At 44.4% G+C, this 22,784-nt stretch overlaps 1 protein-coding gene across 1 annotated transcript; it reads right to left on the reverse strand.

Moving 5' to 3' along the window:
• Window positions 1–1,053: 1,053 nt before the first annotated feature.
• Window positions 1,054–22,549, reverse strand: LOC126535228 (phosphoenolpyruvate carboxykinase, cytosolic [GTP]-like). The gene is made up of 10 exons (XM_055071934.2): window positions 22,378–22,549; window positions 17,530–17,796; window positions 15,573–15,757; window positions 15,122–15,325; window positions 13,274–13,461; window positions 12,660–12,873; window positions 10,582–10,887; window positions 6,397–6,492; window positions 5,307–5,548; window positions 1,054–1,689 (listed from the first exon to the last, which is right to left on the reverse strand). The coding sequence occupies exons 1-10, from the start codon at window positions 22,482–22,484 to the stop codon at window positions 1,471–1,473; spliced, it is 2,028 nt and encodes a 675-aa protein (XP_054927909.1). The 5' UTR covers window positions 22,485–22,549; the 3' UTR covers window positions 1,054–1,470.
• Between the last annotated feature and the right edge of the window lie 235 nt (window positions 22,550–22,784).

Consider the following 22,784-nt stretch of genomic DNA (forward strand, 5'->3'; position numbering starts at 1 on the left):
ATCAGCCAGACACATATGGCATGTTGGGAAGGTCGTTTTATACCCAAATAATAATGATGCAGATCAATGGGAAAAAACAGTGAAGTGTGTTCAGTGTCACTATTTTTTAGTGCTATTGGATAATCTTTTTTATTTCATTTATTTATAATACATAGTTTATGCAAACAAAAGTTGCTTAGTATTGGACAAAAATTCAACTGGCTCAACAAATCAAAGGTGGGCAATTGTTTGCCTTCGTATGAGCATGTAAATGAGCACGCAGGTAGATATACAAGGTAATTCCTGCAATATTCCAAATTCAAAAAGGTAACTCCATGTACCTGTTCAGCAAAATATCTGAACGGAACTACATTTCCTTTCCTATGATCCCTTTCTCATCACTGAACATTAAAGGGCAGATTTAAACACAGGCACCATGTAAAAATCTGCTTTCCCTGGAGAGTGTTGACATGGTTTGCATGTACCGATATTGCTGTGCATGCCCACAATGGCAGTTAGTCCAAAATAACCACCCATGCACACCCACCCATGCACACACACTATTATTCCACTGCACGGGTCTGTATGGTGGACATGGGAATGTTGCTGCTGTTGCATCAGGGCTCGCAAAATTGAGCCCTGCAGGGCCTGTAGCTTGACACGAAAGACCATTGTGAACTATTTTGAAGGCAATAGCCATGACTGCAGTACAATAGAAATAAATTTTGGCTTTGAAGAGTAGAACTCCACCTCTGCAATCATGCACATGTTTCAAACAACAAGAGCTGCCAACCAGAGATCCACCCCATGAAGGACACTTGGGTATAAACTGCTCACCTACTCCCGAGCATAATGAGGGCATGCTGAAGTAGCCTATACTGTATATCCATTAAAGGTAGGCACATTCTTGACTCGATGCCGTTACTGGAATGTACAAAGCCTTTAACAAATTGAGGGAGACACTGATTACAGCTCCACTGAGCACACAGTTCCAAGTTCATGTCACGAGCTGCCAGACTTTGAAGCATCACCAACTACTGTGAATAAGCAGGGGGTGAAAGAATGAGACAAATGTCCTGCGTCAAAAATAGTTTATTCTCCAGAAAATGCCCAAGGAGGCATTAGAACCTGTTCCAACAGCTAAAATGTTCATAAATAAAAACAATTTTCACATTATTTACAAGTTTCTGAAATAGACTAGACCACATAGTCTGTTTAAAACATTGGCATGCAAAACTGCCAGGAGAGCATGTAGAAATTCTCTCCAAATGGAATTGCTCGTTATATCAGGTGTGGTCCCAAAAGGCACTTGAACGTTGCTCATGAACAGTACATCATACGAAGTGGTAACGTACCTTAATCACGTATGTGGCGCCTGTAATTAACTGGCTATTAGCAACTACAGTCATGAAGCAGCTTGAGGAGATTTGTCATGGCACAAAGGCTAAATTGGATATGGGGGAGACAACAGAGGGGATTGCTTTATGGAGCCTACATAGCCTTCACCCGTTGCTCCAGCTGGTCCAGCTCCTGGGAAATTTCATTGGGCAGGTCCTTGCCAAGTTGTTCGTCGAAGTACTTGCGAACTTCACTGCATTCTTGAAGCCAGAAGTCCTTGTTCACATCAAACAGCTCCTTCATGTTCACAGGCTCTTGAAGGCCATCCAGGTTCAAAGCTCCATCTGAAGGGAGGTAGCCAATGGGAGATTCCTAAAGTGGAAAAAGAAGTTTTAGATGTTTCCATGCTGACTGCAGTCAAACCTCACAATAGTATCAAACAGCTCCAATTGTTAGAAATGATTACTGCCACTACCAAGTTATGCAGAAAAGCTAAAACAGACTAATATTTTCGACTACAGCACAGAACAGGTCACAGTGCTTACTGGGTCAAGTTAAAAAAAAAAACAGTAATCTATGAACTTTACTTCAATAAGGCGAGAGGCTGCACATTTACACAGACTATGCAGGCTAAACATATGAGCCTACAGTGTTGAAAAGCAATAAATCATGCACCGTGGACAAGCTGGTGAGGTGGCAAAGCCATCATGGGAAAGTGGGGAAAGCTCAATACCCCAAACCGTGCCTTTGAGCATGGGTAGAATTTACTACTACTTTCAGCAGTGAGTCACTGGATATAGGCATCCTACCACCGGTGGCTTTGTTTTCCCGTCGACTCTGGCCTTAAAGGGAAGCTGAAGGGTTTTCCAGAAAAAAAAAAAACGAGTGAAGAGCTGTACGTAATGGTTTTCAACCCTCCTAGTTCGAATATTGCATCGAAAATGAGCGAAAGAAAGCGCAAACAGATTTTATTTGGACGAAAACTACAGCAGCAGACTATGGGCAGCTCGCGCACCTCACTGCCTGCGATTGGTCGGGCGCCTTGTGATCGTCGAAATTTGTGCGCTGCCCAAAGCTGTCGGCAATCTACACAGATGATTTACATGCGGGAAAAGTTTTCCGGCTCTTGTAGCATGTGTAGCGACCTTCATCAGCGCGCCATCCGCACGCTACTCGGAACCGGAGCCGTAAAGGCGGCGAATTCCATCGGCCGGTTTCTCTCTGTGCGCGATAGAAGGGGGAGCACAGCGTCCTGGCGTACGCCGGCTTTCAAACACATGCAACTGTACACTTGCACTGCGTTATGGCAGCTGCATGTAGGCCGTTTCACAACACATGTGCGAATAGAAAATTAACGGCGGTTTACTACAGAACCTGCGTCAAGGGTGGGAGATACCTAAACATGCACCTTCCATTCAGCGTGCTAACACGAAGGAGCTAGCAGTAAATGAAAATCCAGGTTTGTACGAGTTCGTGTATTCATAAGGTCTTCCAAGATCAGTTACCATCCGTCCGCCAGCACCCGTCCCGTCTTTGTGTGTTCGTTGCCCCGACCTTTTCGCGCTGCGTTTAGAAAGCCTGCTCGCAGCAAGTCGTACTCACTGATTCACGCATTATTGATAAACTCTGGTAGTAATTGTCATCACAGAAGTGGTTAGAGCACAGTACTGTTGTTCTTGAGCGCTTGAAGTTCTTTCGATTCACAGTAGCCTCCCACTTAGCTGAAAGCTTCTTGTCTTGCGGGAAGTAATGGAACATAGGAACATCGTCGTGGCCGCTAGTGTTCGTGCAACCGTAGGCTGCACAGAACGCCGGCATGATCTGCCCACCACTTGAATTGATGCTGCACATGCCAACTACCACTCTACATACACACAAAGGAATGCAAGGTCGAGAGAAGCAGATTATGATGGCAGGCACGCAGAAACAAGCATGGTCAGGCACGGTCGCCGAGACTGTTAAGGAACGGAACACCAGTGCTGACGTCACTACGCCGCGGTTTCCGGTCAAGGCTCGCGTCGTCAGCGTCAGCAGCAGCACGCCGCACTTAACGGGGGGTGGAGCGACAGCGCAATTTTAACCGGTGATTGCGTCGCTACTAAGTGAAAAATCCCCCCCCCCCCCATAAAAAATTACCTGCATGGTTTATAAGGTTCCCGCATCCGTATACGAGTGTCTTTTTGAATTCTACAGACTTTGCAGCTTCCCTTTAAAGGAGGCATGACACCGAATTTTCAATCATCTGTATTTTGCGTTCAAGGACAAGTTGGCTAAATTTTAGCACATTTGAGCCAGCACGTAACTTGTAATTGAATTTTTTATATTACACTCTAATGGCATAACAGTGGGGGAACACTGGCATGCTCCCGAGCCATGATGTCGCAGGCCGCATGCCTGCCGAGCGAGCATATATATTGTATACTCCAGCAAAGAATCTGTGTCAGCTGTGCACGCATGCGGGAAACTTCTGCTTTGTTAGTTTGCCACTAGAATTGTTCAACTTGTAGCAGCTGAAACAAAGCCACCACGGTGCCTATGTAGCAGTGTTGGGTGCCAGAGCGAACCAAGCAAGGAGTGCTCCGTATCGTACTTCAGGTTCCCCAAGGAGCCGGTCAAACTTAAGGCTTGGAAGATTAATGTGGGCAGGAAGGATTGGTGATTATCTGATGCTTGTTTTTTTCTAAGAACACTTCACGCCAGGCAGCTTAAACAACAATTTGCGCCTGCTCCTTGAGTTTGGGATACCCGTAAAAAAGCTGAGGCTGCGGCCAGACGCGATGCTGACCGCGTTCGCACACAGACTCATCTGGTAGGCAGCGCGCCGACCAAACGTTAGGCTTGTTATTTTTTTTATGGATATCAGGTGCAATAAAGGAAGTGCAAGTGAAGGTTCAGCCAAAGCGTACATCATGCCGAACCCTTGCGCCGCGGACACATCTGCACGGGCATTTGTTTGCATATGCTGCACACAACTACAGTGGGAAAAAGAAAGAACTGCTAAGAACGCGCGGCACATTAACATCGTAGTTTTGTTGAGTATGGATCCCAGAGAAATGCATGCCAACAAACAATGTATGCACGTAACAATTTGCATTGTGCGAAGTAACACCAGACTTCACCTCCCATGAATGGACGGCTAAGCAGTATTGAACACATGAAATATCAAGATTGCGAAAAGGTGCCAGCACCATTTAGCGCAACGCCAATGCCGCCATCTATGTTGACCACGTTTACTACGCGGTCTTCATCCATGGCCTCTGAGATTTGCGCAAGCCAGCCGGTGCGCGAGAATCTCTGAGGCAGTGTTTTGTCACTTGAGCTGGTGGTGATGAGGTCAAAGTCAAAATGCGCAGCGTATACTATGCCATTGCTGCATATGCTGCTCAAAGATTTCTCACTTGCTTCACCACATGAAGTTGGCAGTGTCGAAGACATGGCACGCGACATCTGGAGCAAATACGGCAACAGCAGCTACGCCCCAACCTCACATGGCGCGGTGGCCGATTTTGTAGCAGACGATGGCTCGGTTCCAAGCAGCCCATTACGTCGCACATGGCTTGGTAATATGGCAGTGGGCAACGGAGCTTAGGGCAAGCGAGTGCTAGCTCATATTTTGAACAGAAATGTGCTTTTACTGCCCAGTTTTTATGCGTATATAGCCATAATAAACCCTCTGCTACAATTTCTCGCAAGAAACCACAAATTGTTGGATGACTGTGTCACGCCCCCTTTAACCATAAACAGATGTTGCCGGCATCCCGAACTCCACTCTTTACTCGTGATTTAACAACTTCAACGAGTTTACTATCATATAATGACATTGGAAGAACCATCATAAATTCAATGCTTGGTGAATGTGACAGTGCCACAATTGCCCCCCTCACCTTCATGTTTTCGAGTAATATGTATTACTGCAAGCGAGTTACTATACAATTGCAGATGTTTATAAACTAGTAGCAGTACCTTGCTAAAGTATAGGAACAGCCTACCTTAGCAGTTCCATTTTCACCATCCACACGACGACAGATCCAGTCGATCACACGGCTGTTTTCACCAAAGCCAGGCCACAAGAATTTTCCATCAGAGCCTTTGCGGAACCAGTTGACGTGGAAGATCTTGGGAAGCTTCCTTCCTGCCTCTGTACCAAGGCTCAGCCAATGCCTTTGGTAGTTTGTGAAGTTGTATCCAAAAAATGGTCGCATGGCAAATGGGTCATGCATTATCACCTTGCCTGCAAAACAATGAAAGTAAGTTGTATTGCAAGTGCAAAGAACAGAATGAGCTCCCCCTCACACAGGTTTCTGTTGCACGACTAAGCATTTGTTCAAATTTACAGGAACACCGAAAAATTGTAATAGTAAAGACTACATCAATCATTCCAAGTAGAGAACAAGGCAGAATCAGCAATTCCTCAGGCTGTTAACTCAGTTATGCAAAAGCAGTTACTCCCCAAAATCCTCAGTCTCCCCAATTTCCCCAATTTTGTGCTGTTAAAGTTGTGAAACCCTGTGCAATCTCCCCAAATGCATGCAACAACAATGACAACGGTGACATGACAACACTTCATTGACTGGCAGCAAAAAGCTGGTTCAGTGAGATACATGTGTGGAGAATAACTCAAGATCTCTCACCAATGACTCCAATTTACAAATTCAAGGCAGCACAAGCAATTTTGTGCAAGTGTATTTTGCACTGCTGCCTCAAAATACATATGCAGTCACTCTCTCTCTCCCTCCCCAAGTCTACGTTGCACACACTACTAACACTACACAAACTGTAAAACAAGCAAGTTGTATGAAAGCTAGTGGTTCACATGTCTAGCTCTCAGCATCATAACTGGTGTTTCTCCTTAAACAATAATGGTGACATGAAGTGGTTGAAAATGGCCAGATGGAGCACGGTGGATTACCATTAATGCACCATTACACAGCCAACAAACCGAACATGTGGAAGCACCATCCCAAACGAGGTTTGACAAATCAAGTTTCACATCAGCTTATTTTCAAGTATGTATAATGCACTGTTTATTTGCTACCGTAAAAGCCTGCATAGTCCGAGGTAAATGTGTACCCATTTCACCTTTATGCTCTGCAGCAGCAGTAGCTTCAGACCTCATGGCTGATCCAATGAAAACACCATGCTGCCAGTTGAAAGCTTCATAGACCAATGGAACACCTGCAAGTGAAGCACCAAAACAAATTCTAAGGGAACATTAGCAGTATAAATGAAAAATGAGAAACTTCGTTTGGTTCCGAAATACTTATATAATCTATTAAAGGGAATTTCGGCATATCATTACTTTTTAAATTGCATTCAGATCATGACACTTAGTAAAGCAATGAAGGGGGCTAGTTGGTGAACGTTCATGGTTATATTGCGCTCAGTTTTACAAACACGATATTAAGGAAGGACAGGACGTGGACGGACGCAGCGCGCTGCGTCCGTCCACGTCCTGTCCTTCCTTAATATCGTGTTTGTAAAACTGAGCGCAATATAACCATGAAAGATCATGACACTTTGAATGGTTATCTTATTCAAGTTGCTGCTCTGCACCAGGGCGCACAAATATTAATTCCTTTATTTTCCATCCTTTCATATGGGGGAGGCTAGGAAAAAAAGCTGTACGAACAGCTTGACTTGCTCCTGCCCCCCCAACATGAAATACAATGTGACGTGTTTTCAGCAGCGTACAGTGCAAGCATGGAACAGCATAACAAAAAAAAAATAATAAGTCGGTTGTCTTTGCAATAACAGAAAGCGCGCAACAGTCACGGTTGGACACATTTTTCCATGCAGTCTTCACAACAAAAAGCGCACACAACAGTCCCGGTTAATTATTCCACGAGTAAAAAAAAAAGTAAATTAAGAAATAGAAAAACAGTTACATATACAACAAGAATATCTTGCGGTTAGGACAGGTAGGCAGAGGAAAGTACATGAATTACAACCGGTAGAAATCATTGGAACTAGGAGATTTGCTATAAAAGGGAAAAAAAAGGCACGCAATTCCTTGTCCGTTCTCGCGACATTAATGCGGTTTGTGCGACAGAAGTTTAGGAATTCTGAAAGTTTGTTTCAGCATTTGGGTCCCATAATTTGTTCTGCAAACGTTAATTTCCCAAACTTCCTTCGTTCGTGTGGGATATGGATTAATTTTTGCGGTTAGCGAGGATAACAGGGAGATAAAATTTCTTTATTGTTCAAGTTCTTTTTTTTATAACTCACGGCTAAGCAATATGAATACAGGCGATGTATTTTCATTATGTTATGTTTCAGAAAGAGCTCAGTGGAGGGGTGATCAAAAGAGACATTAGCTATATTTCTTCAAATCTTTTGCAAGGCATGGACTGTGTAGATTTGCGAGAGTGCCATTTCCCCACACAAGATGAGAATAGTTAATATGCGAGTAAAATAACAAGTTATAAAGAATTATTTTAACTTCAGTGGGAAGTATGGTCGTATAGATAAAGGTTAAACCAACTATTCTAGATAATTTTGATTTTATATGGTTGATATGATCGTCCGAGGTCATTTTTTCTGTGAAGATAACCCTAAGTGTTTCATACGCATTAACTATTGCTGAATTGTTGCACTTAATGGTATCGAAAGTAGATATTTTTCTGGGGGGGGGGGGGGGGGGGGGAATAGGTTTAGTCTTATTTGTGTTAACTTTAAGGGCATTGTACTTAGTCCATTTGCTTAGTTCGTCAAGGGCATTATTTGCTCTTGTAGCGAGACAAAAAGGAGATTTTTTAGTTGAATTTATTTTCATCAGTAGTACAAACAAGTGAAGTACAATTGCAGTCGGAGGTCCCGAAGTGAAAACTGTCGGGGAACCTACTAAAGAGGAAACAAATGGGGGTTAGTACAATTGTGGCAACAGTAGCAGGCTACATCATACAAAGGTTGTGTTTGTGATGCATCAGAAAACAGTAAAGTGGTGTCGTCCGCATATATAATTAACTTGGTGGTTTTGTCTATTTTGTCTATTTGGTTTTGTCTAAGTTGAAGAGTAGTGGACCAAGAATACTGCTTTGCGGGATGCCAGATAACAAAGGTTTTATTTCCGATTAATGGCCATTTAGGCTGACATGTTGACGTCAACGTCTTAGATGAGACTGCAGCAATGTTAATCCAGTACCACGGAAGCCGTACAATTCTAATTTCTTCAATAATAACGTGCGATTTAGGTGGCCGAATGCCTTTGTGTAGTCTATATATATTCCTATAGATTCCTCTTCATCCTCAAATGCTTTTAGTATGAATTTCTAGTGTTCTAGGAGAGCTAATTCCGCAGAGCAGTTTTTTCGAAAGCCAAACTGTGCCGAGTTTAGTATGTTATATTTATGGCAAAAATTTCATTCTACAAACTACTTTTTCGAGTCTCCTTGAAATAACGGGTAATATTGATATGGGTCTGTAGTTTCCCCATGTCATTATTACTCCCTTTTTTTATGTATGATTGCTACTTTTGCAATTTGCATTTGTTTTGGAAACACTCCTGTTAATAAGCCTAAGTTAAATATATGTGTTAGAAATGGCGTTATTAGTTCTAAAACATATTTTATGGGTTTGATAGTTATGCCATCTGCATCGCGGCTGGCACTATTACTGATCCTTAAAAAAAACTGCTACTTCTTCATCAGATACGGGATTCAGAAGAAAGGAGTCACTGCTTGTATGATCGACATAACCAAGCGCTTCGCGATCGAAATCATCTGTGGTTATATTGACAAAATGATCGTTAAACGCATCAGGTAAGCCTTTTCCTGTTCTTCATTGTATTTTATCTTGTATTTTTATTTTATCTTTTATTTTGTATTGTATGTAGTAATTTTATCAATGGCATTTGTGTCGGTATTACCATTGAGCGTTTTATTTAGCATTTTCCATGTTATATCTGTCCTTGTGGCACATGCGGAAAGCAGTTCACGGAAACAGTGATTTCTTGCTGATCTTATTTCTTTTTGTTAATTTGTTCCGAAAAGACACACTTTTACCAAATCGGGATCCCATATTTTTTAGAAATTTCTTATACAAGTTCTCCTTTACTTTGATCTTACCAAGTAATTCAGGACTAGTCCAAGGCTTGCGGAGTTTCTTACATGACCAAAGTCGCTTATACGGAAACGAGTCTTTATATAGCTTAAAAAAATTGCAAAGTGAAAGCAGCACCCATTGCTATTGTCATCACAAGCAAGCTAGGTGCCGTGCCCCTAATCCCGTGCACATCCTGTGCACTCCAATGCACCATATTGAGGCATTTGATTTATCATTTATTTGTATCCCCAACACGACAATATGTGATAGCAGCAAAATGCCAGCTACACTGAGCTGCATACAAAAGGAAAGCTATTTTGGCTACCAGAACCATCAGCAACAGCGCTGCAAGGCAAGAGTGTAGTGTAAACAATTTAAGGGCCACAAAGACAGCTTGAATGAGGCGGCACATTCATACATATTAAAAGTGCAGGATTCTGGAAAGCACAGAGGATGACTATCCACTGGAAGATTCGAAAAACAAACGAAGAGCAGCAGAACTGACGGTGAATGGATGCGCAGCTAAGGTCCAATAATGTTCTGGAAGCAAGAATTCTGACAAGAGCCTTGTACACAAGGTTATATGCAAGCCTTACAGTGATTAAATTTCTCTTTTTGGAGTAAAGAACTCACCCCCAGGATATACTGTATTTACTGGAATCTAACACGCACTTTTTTTTTCCCCGATATAACCGGTCCAAAAATTGTGTGCACGTTAGAATCAAGTGCGACCCTAAATCTGCATTACCATATCGCCATCGGCATTTCAATATGGCCGCCTCATACACGCTTCGAGCCTAGCTGCCGTAGCTTCCTCCATGCGCTGTAGTAAGTGTGCTTAGGTAAGTCAGTCCACCGTCCGTCTTCCCGTTTTCTGCGTTCATTCTATCAACATGGAAGTGCCGACTGCTAATACATACTGAGTTCGTTACGATGGCGCAATTGAAAGGAAAGCGATAATGCGTGCGGAGCGGAGACGGACGAAAATTGGACGAATACTACAAATGATATTCTGCAACAGACTAGTCTTGCCTGTAACCAGGTCAACAAGTTAAGTAGCACTTCAACTTCATGCTGAAAAAACAAATTATTTGCTGTCTTATGCAGCCACTGCAGGTTGCTCCAAGACAAGAGTAGCTCAATGGCTTAAAGGGTTTACCTAGTGACCGAGTAGAGAAATTGAGGAAAGAAAGTTAGCAAGGATGGCGGAGCCAAAGAACTTGCCTTGAGGCCTGCGTCCACCAAAGAGAATGGCAGAGATGGGCACACCCTTAGGGTCCTCCCAGGCAGGGTCTATGATGGGACACTGGCCAGCAGGAGTGCAGAACCGAGAGTTGGGGTGTGCAGCAGGTGTGCCGTGAGCCCGAGTCCAGTTGTCTTCGCCACGCCACGACTTGATGCGAATGCCTGGACTTGGTTCTGGCATGCCTTCCCACCAAAAGCCACCGTCACTTGTTTCAGCCACATTGGTGAAGATGGTGTTCTCCTCTATGGTCTTCATTGCATTGGGATTTGTAGCCATGGAAGTGCCTGCACAGAACCAGATATTCAGTCAAGTCTCAATTTACAAAAATCTTTGGTTCAATGAAAATGTACTTTTCAAGATATTTTCTTCAATAGTTTAGATTAAATAAAGTGTGTCTGCATTGCATGTACGTGCAGCCTCTGTGACACACGAAATGCAACAATGTTGCCTAACAATGAATGCATCCTTTGCTTGCATCCTTCATTCTGCAAATGTTGCCCCCTGTGGAGAATGGGGTGCACCAATTGTGCTAGAGGTCTCGGGACTTGCCACTGAATGTGCCAACAGCCAGTAAGGACACGAAAATGCACTAAAGTGCGTCAGCAACAGCAAAGAGAATATGCTTCATATCCGTGCTGAGGCATTGAAGCTCAGCTTACCATCTTATATATAAGGTCTAATAAAATATAAGAACATAGCACGATCTTGTTTGTATACAGGGTGTTTCAGCTAACTTTAGCCAGAGTTTAAAAATATGCCGATGCACTCTAAGACGATGCAACCAAATGCATGTTGCTCACTTTTGTATATAGCGTGTTGCACTATTTTTTGTATTATGCTTAATTGCATAATTAGTCAAGATTAATTAACCAACTTCTGAAGCAATGAAAAAAATACGAATTAGTTGCAGAGCGGTTAGCAAAACATCTGAATAAACTGTTTGTCTTCCTATCTGTTAAGTATTAGTGTTTTTCAGCTTACTGTGGATGCCGGTGAAATACAAAAACACCACGTGACATGCCCGCTTGCGCGTCGCGATTGCACTGCTCCCAAACGTTCCGCGCACAAACGAACATAGCATTTAGCCAGTGTGAACACCCGTCTGCTTATCGCTACGAAGAACCGCCGCGAGGGAAGCACATCGCTGCCGTAAATCGCACAGCCAACGCCTTCATCACTGCCCTGTCGCCTTTTAAGCGGCAGCATGCCCTGCTAGATGCTATGTTCATTTGTATGTGGACAGTTTGGGAGCGCTACAATCACAGCGGGCAAGCGGGTATGCCGCATGAAATTTTTTTTTAATTTCGTGGGCAACCGAAGCAAGCTGAAAAACACTAATACTTAATCAATAGAACGTTAGAAACTGTCTAATCGGACATGTTGCAAAGCGCTATACAACTTTCTAATTGGAATTTTTTGCGTAACTTCGTTGCATCAGAAGTTTAATTAATCTTGACTACATATCCAATTAAGCAAAATACAAAAAATAGCTTAACACACCACATATAAAAGTGAGCAACATGCATTTGGTTGCATCGTCTCAGGGTGCATCAGCATATTTTTAAACTCTGGCTAAAGTTAGCTGAAACACCCTGTATTTCTTGTCCCATCATCTGCACTGTTGGCAGTTTCTTGGCAGCATCGTCTAGAGACATAGGGTTGCACAGCTACCCTGACCCCGCGACACAGTACATCTTTGTGAACAATGTGTGGACAGTGAAAATTATGATGCACATGTATGCATGCCATGCAATGGTGGCATATGATCCTGTAATTTTTTGTAGAGTTTCTTGCAGGATTCCGTTAATTCTTACTCACAAGATGCTATCTATTCTAGGAAACTGCGAAGTTGTTTTTAGTGCTGAAGCACAGAAACCTCAGCTTAACGAAATTCACGATTTAAAGATGTTTGGAAAAATATTTTGGCATTAGATTCAATATTTGAGGTCCGTTTTTTCTGCAAAGTATACTCATTGGATTTAAATTATCTGAACAGCCCTAATTTGCACTAACACCACTAGCTTTGAATTAATACAGAAGAAAATAATGCACTAACCAGGAGCCACTCCAAAGAATCCATATTCAGGGTTGATGGCTCTGAGTACACCTTGTTCATCAAATTTCATCCAAGCAATGTCATCCCCAACGCATTCTGCTTTGTAGCCAGGGAGGGTTGGGGTCATCATGGCCAGATTGGTTTTCCCACAGGCACTAGGGAAGGCAGCAACAATGTACTTTTTCTGTCCTTTAGGGTTTGTAATGCCCAAAATCTGGAGAGAAAAAAAAACATCTCATCAAAAATGTGATACCAAGTGAAAATTACGTTCGTTAAAAAAATGGTAAAATTTTATTTGCGATAGTTTATAGTATTTATCTTACTTAGGATACAGATTCAAATACCAGTCACAGACAAGCAATAATAATTACTATAAGAAGGCTTACAAGAAAACACACAGCTAACTAATACAATGTGCTAGTGATAGATGTCTGCTTGCCACAAGTAAACAGGTATTGGATGTGAACAAAACATGAAAATCAATGGCTTCGCTACACAAAAGTGAGCGGTCTGCTACTTATGTGCCCAATGAACAATTAGGGTATGGTCAAGTTTTACTAATATGTACTTATCAAATGATGCTTTACTAATACAGTATATTCAAAGTTACTAACCAGCATGTGCTCAGCTAGCCAGCCTTCTCTCTGTGCCAGTATAGAACCAAGACGTAGGGCAAAGCACTTCTTTCCAAGCAGAGAGTTGCCACCATAGCCACTACCAAATGAACAGATCTCATTGTTGTCTGGAATGTGTGTAATAATAGTCTTCTCAGGATTGCAAGGCCAGCTGTTCACAGGAGGTGCTGAAAAAGTAGAAACGAGATGCATAATTATGCAGGCTGAACATGACAATGAAGTGCAGCTTGTATCTCCTCACTCCTGAAAAGTCAACGGAATGACAAAGCCACACAGCTCATACCATGCCTGTGATACACAAAAGTACTCAATTATTGAAACAGCATATAAACTTTTCCAAAGCCATAGCATATGAACATGTTTGGCACACACAGTACAATTACGCAAGAGGCAAGTATCTGGATGTTACACAGGCAAGCAAACATCGACTGTTGCAAGATGCAGTTGCTAATTGAAGGACAGGTGATGAACTATGCTATTGGTTGCCACAAATACAGCATGCAATTTATAAAACCAGCACACAATAATCCAAGGTCTCAAGCACTAACACAAGAACAGGTAGGAATTAGAATCTCCTTAAATGTGGAGGGTGACCAAAGGGACGCCAGCTGCTTAAACTCTTTCGTTACCGATAGAAATGTGCTCATTTCGGAGCTTTTAGATTTTATTTCAAGACGTAATTGCAACATACACTGCGATACATGTAATTATAATATAATCACTGGTGTTTTGAATGGATGTAATGCAATAAGAATTGATTAGACAGTTTGGGAGTTCTTATGTGAAACTTCAAAGAAGCACCTCAAGGAACACCAATGAAAGTAACAATTTGGCATTTTTAGTACAAGCACTTAGAATTTTAAAAAATCCAAAATATACAAAATATGCGCCTGGCCCCTAGTTCCAAACTTTACAAAGTCAGATGACAGAAAAATAAAATTAGTAAGGTTTGCTGGCGTCAATACTAGCTATAGCAACACCCATACTAGATGGGAAAGCAGTAGCTTCGCAAATTAAAAAAGCAGGCAAATTCATGTTCTACAGGCAGAATTTGTTTTTGCTCATTGCAGCAGGCATCTGGTTCATATCTTTTACTGCATTCTTTAAGCTCACGAAGCAATGGTTCTCAGGTCAGGGAGCACGCAGAAGCCTCGCCATACTTGATTATTGCGTTTCTGGGCAAGCAAGGTGGTCTAGTGTGCATTGAACTGGTTCTGGAGCCTCCACATGCTGTATTCAGTTCCTGTACAGTATTGTACAGTAATGAATAAGGTCTGAAATCAACTGCATGCTTTTGTGTGAGTGAACACCCCACACGAGGAGAATTGCTCGTAATAAATTGTACATAAGGTCCTGAAATGCAGATGGGGAAATTAGCCCACTGTGGGAAAATGAAGTTGCATTTGATATTATTCGAACAAAATTATCAACATGACACGCACTTATGAGCAGCTACCATTGTTTGAGGCATCACTAAAACAGCCTAGACATAGAATCAGAAAATTATACAGTGAAAAAAAAAAAAAAAAGCTGTGTCCTTACTGCTACTTTCACTTCAAAATTATATTGCCAAGTCAAACAAAGCGCAAATTGTGTGACATTTTATTGAGGAAGTGCTAGGGGTACTGGAGGCTAGCTTCCTACAATACCTCCAGTTGAATTTTGTTTTCCATACTCCCCAACTGCGAAAAATGGTCAAATTTGACAAATAGTTCCAGTTCAGTCGTCATTTCAGACAATGCATTCAAAGCGATTGGTTTCTATAGGCATGGTAACAAAATAGTTAGGTGCAAAGCAATGGAAGCACACAGGCTGTCACATGCTCACTCTTCATGGGCAGTGGTTGTCCCACAGAGTGCAAGCACTTGATGAATGGGCCACTTCCCAAAGTCCGCAGCACCTCCGAGCCCATGCGAGTCATGATGCGCATGCTAGCAACCACATACGGCGAATCAGTGAGCTGAATTCCAATCTTGCTCAATGGAGAGCCAAGAGGCCCCATGCTGAATGGGATCACGTACATGGTCCGACCTGCACAACCACACAAATAGAATGAAGAGTCGCAACAAAGACACTGCCCATTACCATGCAAGAAAAATGTAACACACAAAGGTCTGCATTTGTGATCAATGCACAGTAGCAGTTCAAATAACTGCACTGCCAGTTGTACACATTATTGATGAAGCCAGCACAACAGCAGGCCGTAAGAACAAATGCAACTTATTTGTGTCACACAAGTGCACTCCAAGTATGCGTAGGAAGGCTAACACTGGCTAACCTTTCATGCAACCAGGGAAGCGATCGCCAAGGGCTTTCTGTAAATCTGTTGGAGACATCCAGTTGCCCAAGGTGCCTTTGATGCCTTCTTTTGGTGTTGGAATGGTTTCTTCCCGCCTCTCCGTAGTGATGAATGTCTTACTCTCAACACGGGCAACATCAGCTGGGTCTGTCCGGGCCAAGTAGCTGATGCAAACAGAGGAGTTGGGGAGGAGTATTAAGTATCAATACTTTGTTTAAAGAAACTTGTCATAAGATCCTGCTAGTGTGTAAATTTCGAAATGGTTATAGAACGATGGGCTAAGCATCAGAGGAGCAGTATCTATTACATAAATATTACTAATAACCAATGACTATTTATGGGTGCTGAAAGTGTTCCTGCATTTCAATATTGCAACAGCCCAATATCTGGCCCACAGGTGCGAACAGTAGTTTCTGCCCAAGGAGCAGATATCAGTGTGCACAACCTTGAGATGAAATCTTTGCATCACAGTGCCAACTGTCAGGTGGCTACTACTAAAAAAGACTATATGCAAATATTGTGTAAGTGCTCACCTCAGAAGCAAAGTGTGCAATTGCACAGTGTTCTCTCGCGCGCGCACGCACGCACGCACGCGCACACGCACGCACACACACGCACGCACACACACGCACACGCACACACGCACACGCACACACGCACGCACACACGCACGCACACACGCACGCACACGCACGCACACGCACGCGCACGCACGCGCACGCACGCGCACGCACGCACGCACGCACGCACGCACGCACGCACGCAGTGTCCCAGCTAACTTTGACCAAGGACTTTGAAAAAATCCTATGCTTTCTTCAGAACAGAAATCGCGTGGATGTTAGCGTTTATCTAAACTTACAGTACCATTTTTTGCTCGTCTCTTTTTTAAGTAATTAGCCAAGATAAATTAATTCACTTTTTAAATATAGCTTGACACGTTCAGGCGTCAATAGGAAAGTTGTGGAGCCTCAAAAATATTGCCCAACCCAGGTATTTCCAACGAGGTAGACTTAGCGGGGCCGTCTTATTCGGAAAAAAACGAAAGCCCGCGGAGTTAAAAAATACCACCTGAAAGCGCGCTCTGTGCACCCGAATGCGCCGCGATTACAGCGCTATCAGGGAAGGCGATGTTTTAGGAGAAAGGGCTTCAACCTTTGCTCGGCTCTGACTTTACCAGCATTACCGGAACATTACCGGCAGCGGCTGGCGATGGCACTCCGAAAACCGCTTCGTCAGCAGCCGCTCGCGCCTGTGGCCGAAGAACGCGCTGTCATCAGCCGTTTATTCCGATATGACGAGAAGAGCATTTTTTTTCAGCATTCAAGTCGATGCGGAATAGAAGAAATACGCACAAAACATGCACCATACACCTGGAACCCACTGGCGTTTATCTCAGAACCAAACAACGCGAAGCTCTGTCGTGGGCAGCACGAAAGGCTCGAAGCGAGCGATGTTTTTTACAAAGCACGGTTGAGAGCACTGTAATCGTGGTGCATTCAAATAGGTACATTCGGGCGCACAGAGCGCACTGTCACGTGATATTTTTTAAACTCCGCGGGCTTTTGTTTTTCCCCCGAATAAAAACGGCCACGATAAGTATATCTCATAGGAAGTGCCTGGGCTGGGCAATAGTTGTGGAGCTCCACAACTTTGCTATTGACGCCAGAACGTTTCAAGCTATATTTAAAGAGTTGATTTATCTCGGCTAATTACTAAAAAAAAGATGAGCAAAAGAATGGTATTGTACGTTTAGATAAACGCTAACAGCATCCACGAGATTTCTGTTCTGAAGAACGCCTAGGTTTTTTCAAGATCTTGGTCCAAGTTAGCTGGGACACCATGTTTATATAAAGCTAAAACACTTGTCCTGCGTAAGAAAATCATACATGCAGGAGCTTAGACATGCTCAGCACCAAAATACAGACACGGCACGCACCAGTTCCGGTACTTGGGCAGCGGCACGATACTGCCAGCCTTGAGCATAAGGTCGAGAAGGTGATTGTTCTCGGCCTCGCTGCCGTCGCAGATGTGCACGGCACTGGGTTGGCACAGGCGCTGCTTCTCCTCGACGTAGGCGCGAACATGGTTCGGCAGCACCGACAACGTGGCCGGCTGCGGCTGCTGATGGAACGACGTCGAGGTACTCAGCGCGCGAGCGCACGCGCTCATGGGAGCCAGTTGCGACTGCAAACATTTCAGGGACCTGCACAGAACGACACGTTGCAATTCAGATAATGTAGAGAGCTGCAACTGCCGCATAACGAGCAAATTCATCGCTCAGTAAATCAATGCCCTGAATCGAGGCTGTGTTGCCAGCGTCATGTGTTGAAACGTCATGTGTTGCCAGCACGCGCGCGCGCGTTCGTGCGTGTGTGGAGTAATAGGAGGAAGAGCTAACCCAATTCCCGGTTGGACGAGAATACACTGGCATCTGTTTTACCAGCAGCTAACACTACCCTTGTCCCGCTTCTCTATACCCCCCCCCCCCCCCCAATAATGTTCCCCAAAAAAATACAGAAAGAAAGAAGCCGGTGCGTTATCAGTGCACAGTACAGCTTCGTTAATCGTTCCCCTCGTACTTTATGCCCCTGGAGAGAGCCAGGCGGGCATGAGCCTGCATCGAATAACCTGCACTATGAGCTGCTGTTGAAAACGATTCGAGCACCGCTTGTACGAATCCTGCACAACGTACTAGCAATAGGCAGAAACTTGTGGCTAGGTCAGTACGCCGCCTTATATCGTCCGATATTTATGCTGCCAAATGGTGGCACCACGAGGTTTAGTATAGTTCAAGGAGCGAGGGTGATTGTAACGAACTTTGCGCGCCACCAGAGACAATCAAGGAAGACCACACGCAGCGTCTCGTTACAGAAAGAACGGACGACTAGCCAGACCACTTATTTCCAATATTGTATGGCTCGCAACGCATGCAGCCGAGGTCAGAGAAACCGCGCTAGTTCTTCACCACCTCGACGCGCAGCAGAAGACATACGTCCTGTTATCACACCAGCCGTCTTAAGGACACTTATTCAAGGTGAACAGTATTCATGACGAAGAGGCGCACAGATAAGTTTGTGCGAGTGGCTTCCTGATACCACCCAGACGCAGAGTCTAGAAGATATCAGCTGTCACCTCATTGCACTAAAGAATGGATGAGAGTTATCTTATCGATCATCCATGCGGACGAATGCCCGTGAATTTCCATGGAAACGCTCGCATGCAAGCGGCAGCCTGCAAGTGCACTGCAAAGGTTATCTCACGGCGGCCCGTCCACTTGGTCACAACAGCCACACGTGTACCTTGCTCAGGCATAAGTTCAACACCGAGCACCGTCGCCGCGCGCGAGGACCAGGATAAGTTTTAAAGAACAATAAGAAAGCTGCAGAGAACGAAGTCTCCAGGAGAGCACGTGCGAACGTCGATGAGGCTGGAATGCCTAGACCAATGTCCACGATGGTACACTATGTAAACCGAACTACTGGGACTATCAACAAGGACACAAAGGTAATTCACACTGACAGGGTTCACGTGGGAAGGTACAGTACCGCAGCAGAAAAAACAAAAATTGGTTTACTGACCCGACACTGCAAGTGCTTTCATACAGGTGGCTAAACAATGGCAAACGTGCCGTTGTGTCCTGGCAAACAGGTCGGTTAACTTGCCCGAGGAAGAGGTACCCATGCAAAATAGGCGACGGGTGCTGCGCGTATAGGCGCAATGTTAGGCCAGCAAGTTTCGGCCAGTGCAACAGTTCACAAGATGCTCGTGCAGCTCCTATCGTGAAAGGTCACACTTCAGAGGTGCGAGACATCAACATAAGATCAACCAGGGCTTGCCCAGGAGGCATAATGAACAAGTGTTGCCAACCGTCCTGGATTTTGCAGAACCGCCCCGAATTCCCCACTTTAGAGGAAGCTTTAGCGCGGGTCCAACTCCAATGCGGCCTATTAAAATACATGTAAAATGCAGGGACACTTTTCGGAGATTAAAAAAATTTGTTGCACTTGAGAGAGGATGTTCGAGTCTAGCGACTCTCGGAAGTGGAATTTCAATATAAGGCCTGAAATTCTCAAACAGAATTTTCAAAAAGTGGTTAATTTGAAAATTTTATATATATATATATATATATAAACATATATATATATATATATATATATATATATATATATATATATATATATATATATATATATATATATATATATATATATATATATATATATATAAGCACGAAGTTGAGAAATTTGTAGCTCTGCACCAAGAACAGTTCTATAAACTGCATCCATTTGAGAATCCAAAGCGGACAAATTTGATATATCAATTTTTATCTTAGGTTAATCGGTTACATTGTTCACGAGGGTTTTGCTAAAGTCCAACTCACACTTCAGCAATCTATTTAAGAGCCATGTATAATACTTCAATTTTATAGATGCGACTTGCAAAATTTTGCTATCGTTATTCATTGCCGAGTTATAGTTGCAAACCTGATAGTGTTTTCTGAAAATTTACGATTTTCAACACTTCCTAATAAAACATTGACGGCCTAAATAAAAAATGTACTACCAATAGTCACTAGATTTCTTTTACAAGCAACAAGCCTAATCAAAATTTGGTGCAGTGGTTGCCGAGGAAAATTATTTCTCCTTTCACATGTATTTAGATAGGAGCCCCGAGCTAAAGCTATGTCTTACCCTGGGCATGGACGTTGTTACCATCGGCCAAGGGGAGGAAATGACCTTCTAGCGTCTCCTGTCCCGCTGGGACGAATCGCTTCGTGAAGCCAACACTGCGTCCCCTTCGGACAGGCGTGCGACGCCAGTAAAGCGAGGCACGTTTGGCGAACCGAGTAATGTTTGTTGGTTCACTGTCGCCTTCACGGATTAACGGGAGCAAGAAAACTCCTGGAAAAGGGTGTTCTAAGACAATTTCCTCAAGGGCCCCGGCAACCGCCACGGTCGTCTGACAAACGCTCGAGCTAACTGCGAGGTCATCCCAGGAATCAAGACGCGCCAGCGTGACAACCCCTGTCTACGAGACCCCTCCTTTCTTTGTATTCAGCGAACAAGGGTGCCGGAGTGCCTGTGCGCCCCCTCGCCCTCAAGGCGGATCCTTCGGCGACTTTGGACGCTCCGATTAGACGAGGGTGTGACGGCAGATTTTCCTGGCCTAGGGACCTAGGGAGGACTGAGGTTTTAAACGGTCTTTTTCGGCTGCTCAGGTGTGCTCTGGTATGTGATCTCCGCGAAAGATGTAGTCTGCTGACCTGGAGCTCATACTACGAGAACGTTGTACTGCACACCGTGCTGCGGCCGGTACGAGTACCCGTTGTTCTATGTAAATAAGTTTGCCTTTCCTATGTAAATAAACTCCCAGTTTCGTTACTCAATCCGCTCGACCCCCTGCTCTTCACTAAAGAAGCAACCCTCGTCAAGAAAGCACGGACGACGGCGTGGGCTCGCTACCCATTACGAGACGCACCGGCGGCTTAGGCTCGAGAACGACCCTCTGGGGACGTCAAGACTCCGAGGCCACGACTCCCGAATCCTACAACGGCCATTCCTACCGTTGGGACAGCGGCACTCGTAGCCGTATGTCGCTTCACAATTCGGGTGTTGAAGCCACCCAAACTGCTCAAGGGTTGCCAAACTCGCGCTTTTTCTCCGCCCTTGTCAGTTAAGCAGTGGCGGAAAGTTATCCATTATCAAAACTTCAAGGAAAGATAGAAATAGAATTTGGAACTTCCTATTACAGTCTGGAGTCAAGAGTAACTGCCATCTAGAATACGAGAGCCTCTTGCGAGCAAAATGTTAGAATTGATTAGCTTAGCGCAACAGAACGCACAGGGCAGAAGGCATAGACACACACACACTTGTGTGTCAACGCGTTTCTGTCCTGCGCCTTTTGTAGCGCTAAGAAATTACCAAATAGTACGCTACGCCACACGTACTAAACATGCACTGTTGCTATGTAATCATGCAGAATTAGAACACGCATACACTCGCAGAATGAAAATGGTGCCGAAAACATTTCAGTTGATTTTTTGAAAATCTATAATAACTTCCAATCACCTCCCTCGCCCCACATGACCCCCACCTTCGTCACAGGAGAGTCCGCAATATTAATTCTAACTGGCAGTACAGATCGGATCAGGGGCATATGCGGACCCGGGAGGCACAAAAAGCGAGACTGGGTGTGTGCAGTAGTACTCGTCAACAATGCGCTACTGACGAGCCGGACGGCCCGCTTCTGGAACAAGGTAAGAGTTGCGAAAGCATTCAGACAGGACTGGCGAGTAAGGCAAGCGGAAATGAAAGCGCTGCAATTAACCCTGCTCGACATCAGAAGGCAGAAGTGCGTTTTGAAGGGCCACTTCTATAACACGATCATATATTAAACGTCAAACGACGCTTCGTTGCACAACCGGTACATAAAAAAAAAAAATCTCGGCACTGAATCACTTTCTTACCATTTAAGCAGCTACCACTTCGAACAGTGACAATGCGTTGAAATATTCGTTGCAAAAACACGGCGCAAGCTAAGGTTTACAGACAGCAATTCGAGGCAAATTATGACACGGAAAATGGATAGTGCACATCTAGATATGTCAGCAAGCGCCGACGGCCCACTAAACAAAGCAAAACAGGGAACGGTGATTAATAGAGGAAACGAATTGGACCCTCAAATCGCAGGTCTTCACGAAGATCTGGTGGGGCGCGTATTATGCAAGGCGCACCGAAACAATGGAGACCACTCGCCGGCAAGAGAACGAGAGCGTTCCCCTCACCGTCCGCCGTCCCGTACGCTGTCTGAGGCAGGGCCTACGCGCAGGCCAGTCGCGGCGGCGGGGGTGCTCTGGCGGACCAAGAACTGCGTCGATCCGGAGGCAGACATTTCCGAACTACACGCGACAAGTACTTCAAGTGGGCGGCGACGGTCCTGGCTGTGCTCATCACTAGCCCGTCACGGCGCCATACCAGCCGTTCTTATAGCGCCGCTCTACCCCTCGCCGCCCTCCTCGCCCAGCACCGCTGATCCAATGGCAGCCAGCGGCTGACGCAACGTCACACACTCCGTGACGTTGCGACGCGGTGCTGAAGTAAAACTGCCTCCCAACATCAGCGAAGGATGGAAACTGAGAAGGGAATCACCGCCTCGCCCCCCCCCCTCCGGCCAACAAGTGGTTTCTCATTT

The sequence above is a fragment of the Dermacentor andersoni genome, chromosome 1, assembly GCF_023375885.2.
Source record: "Dermacentor andersoni chromosome 1, qqDerAnde1_hic_scaffold, whole genome shotgun sequence".
NCBI classification, from domain to species: Eukaryota; Metazoa; Arthropoda; class Arachnida; order Ixodida; family Ixodidae; genus Dermacentor; species Dermacentor andersoni.

Bases quoted from the DNA above. Each gene is read 5' to 3' on its own strand.
- LOC126535228 (XM_055071934.2), bottom strand. From the start codon at position 22,484: ATGTCTGCCTCCGGATCGACGCAGTTCTTGGTCCGCCAGAGCACCCCC. The intron at 15,758-17,529 runs GTGCGTGCCGTG...TGTTTGCATCAG, and splicing joins CTGCCCAAGTACCGGAACTG to CTACTTGGCCCGGACAGACC. The intron at 10,888-12,659 runs GTTAGTGCATTA...GGTTCTGTGCAG, and splicing joins ATTCTTTGGAGTGGCTCCTG to GCACTTCCATGGCTACAAAT.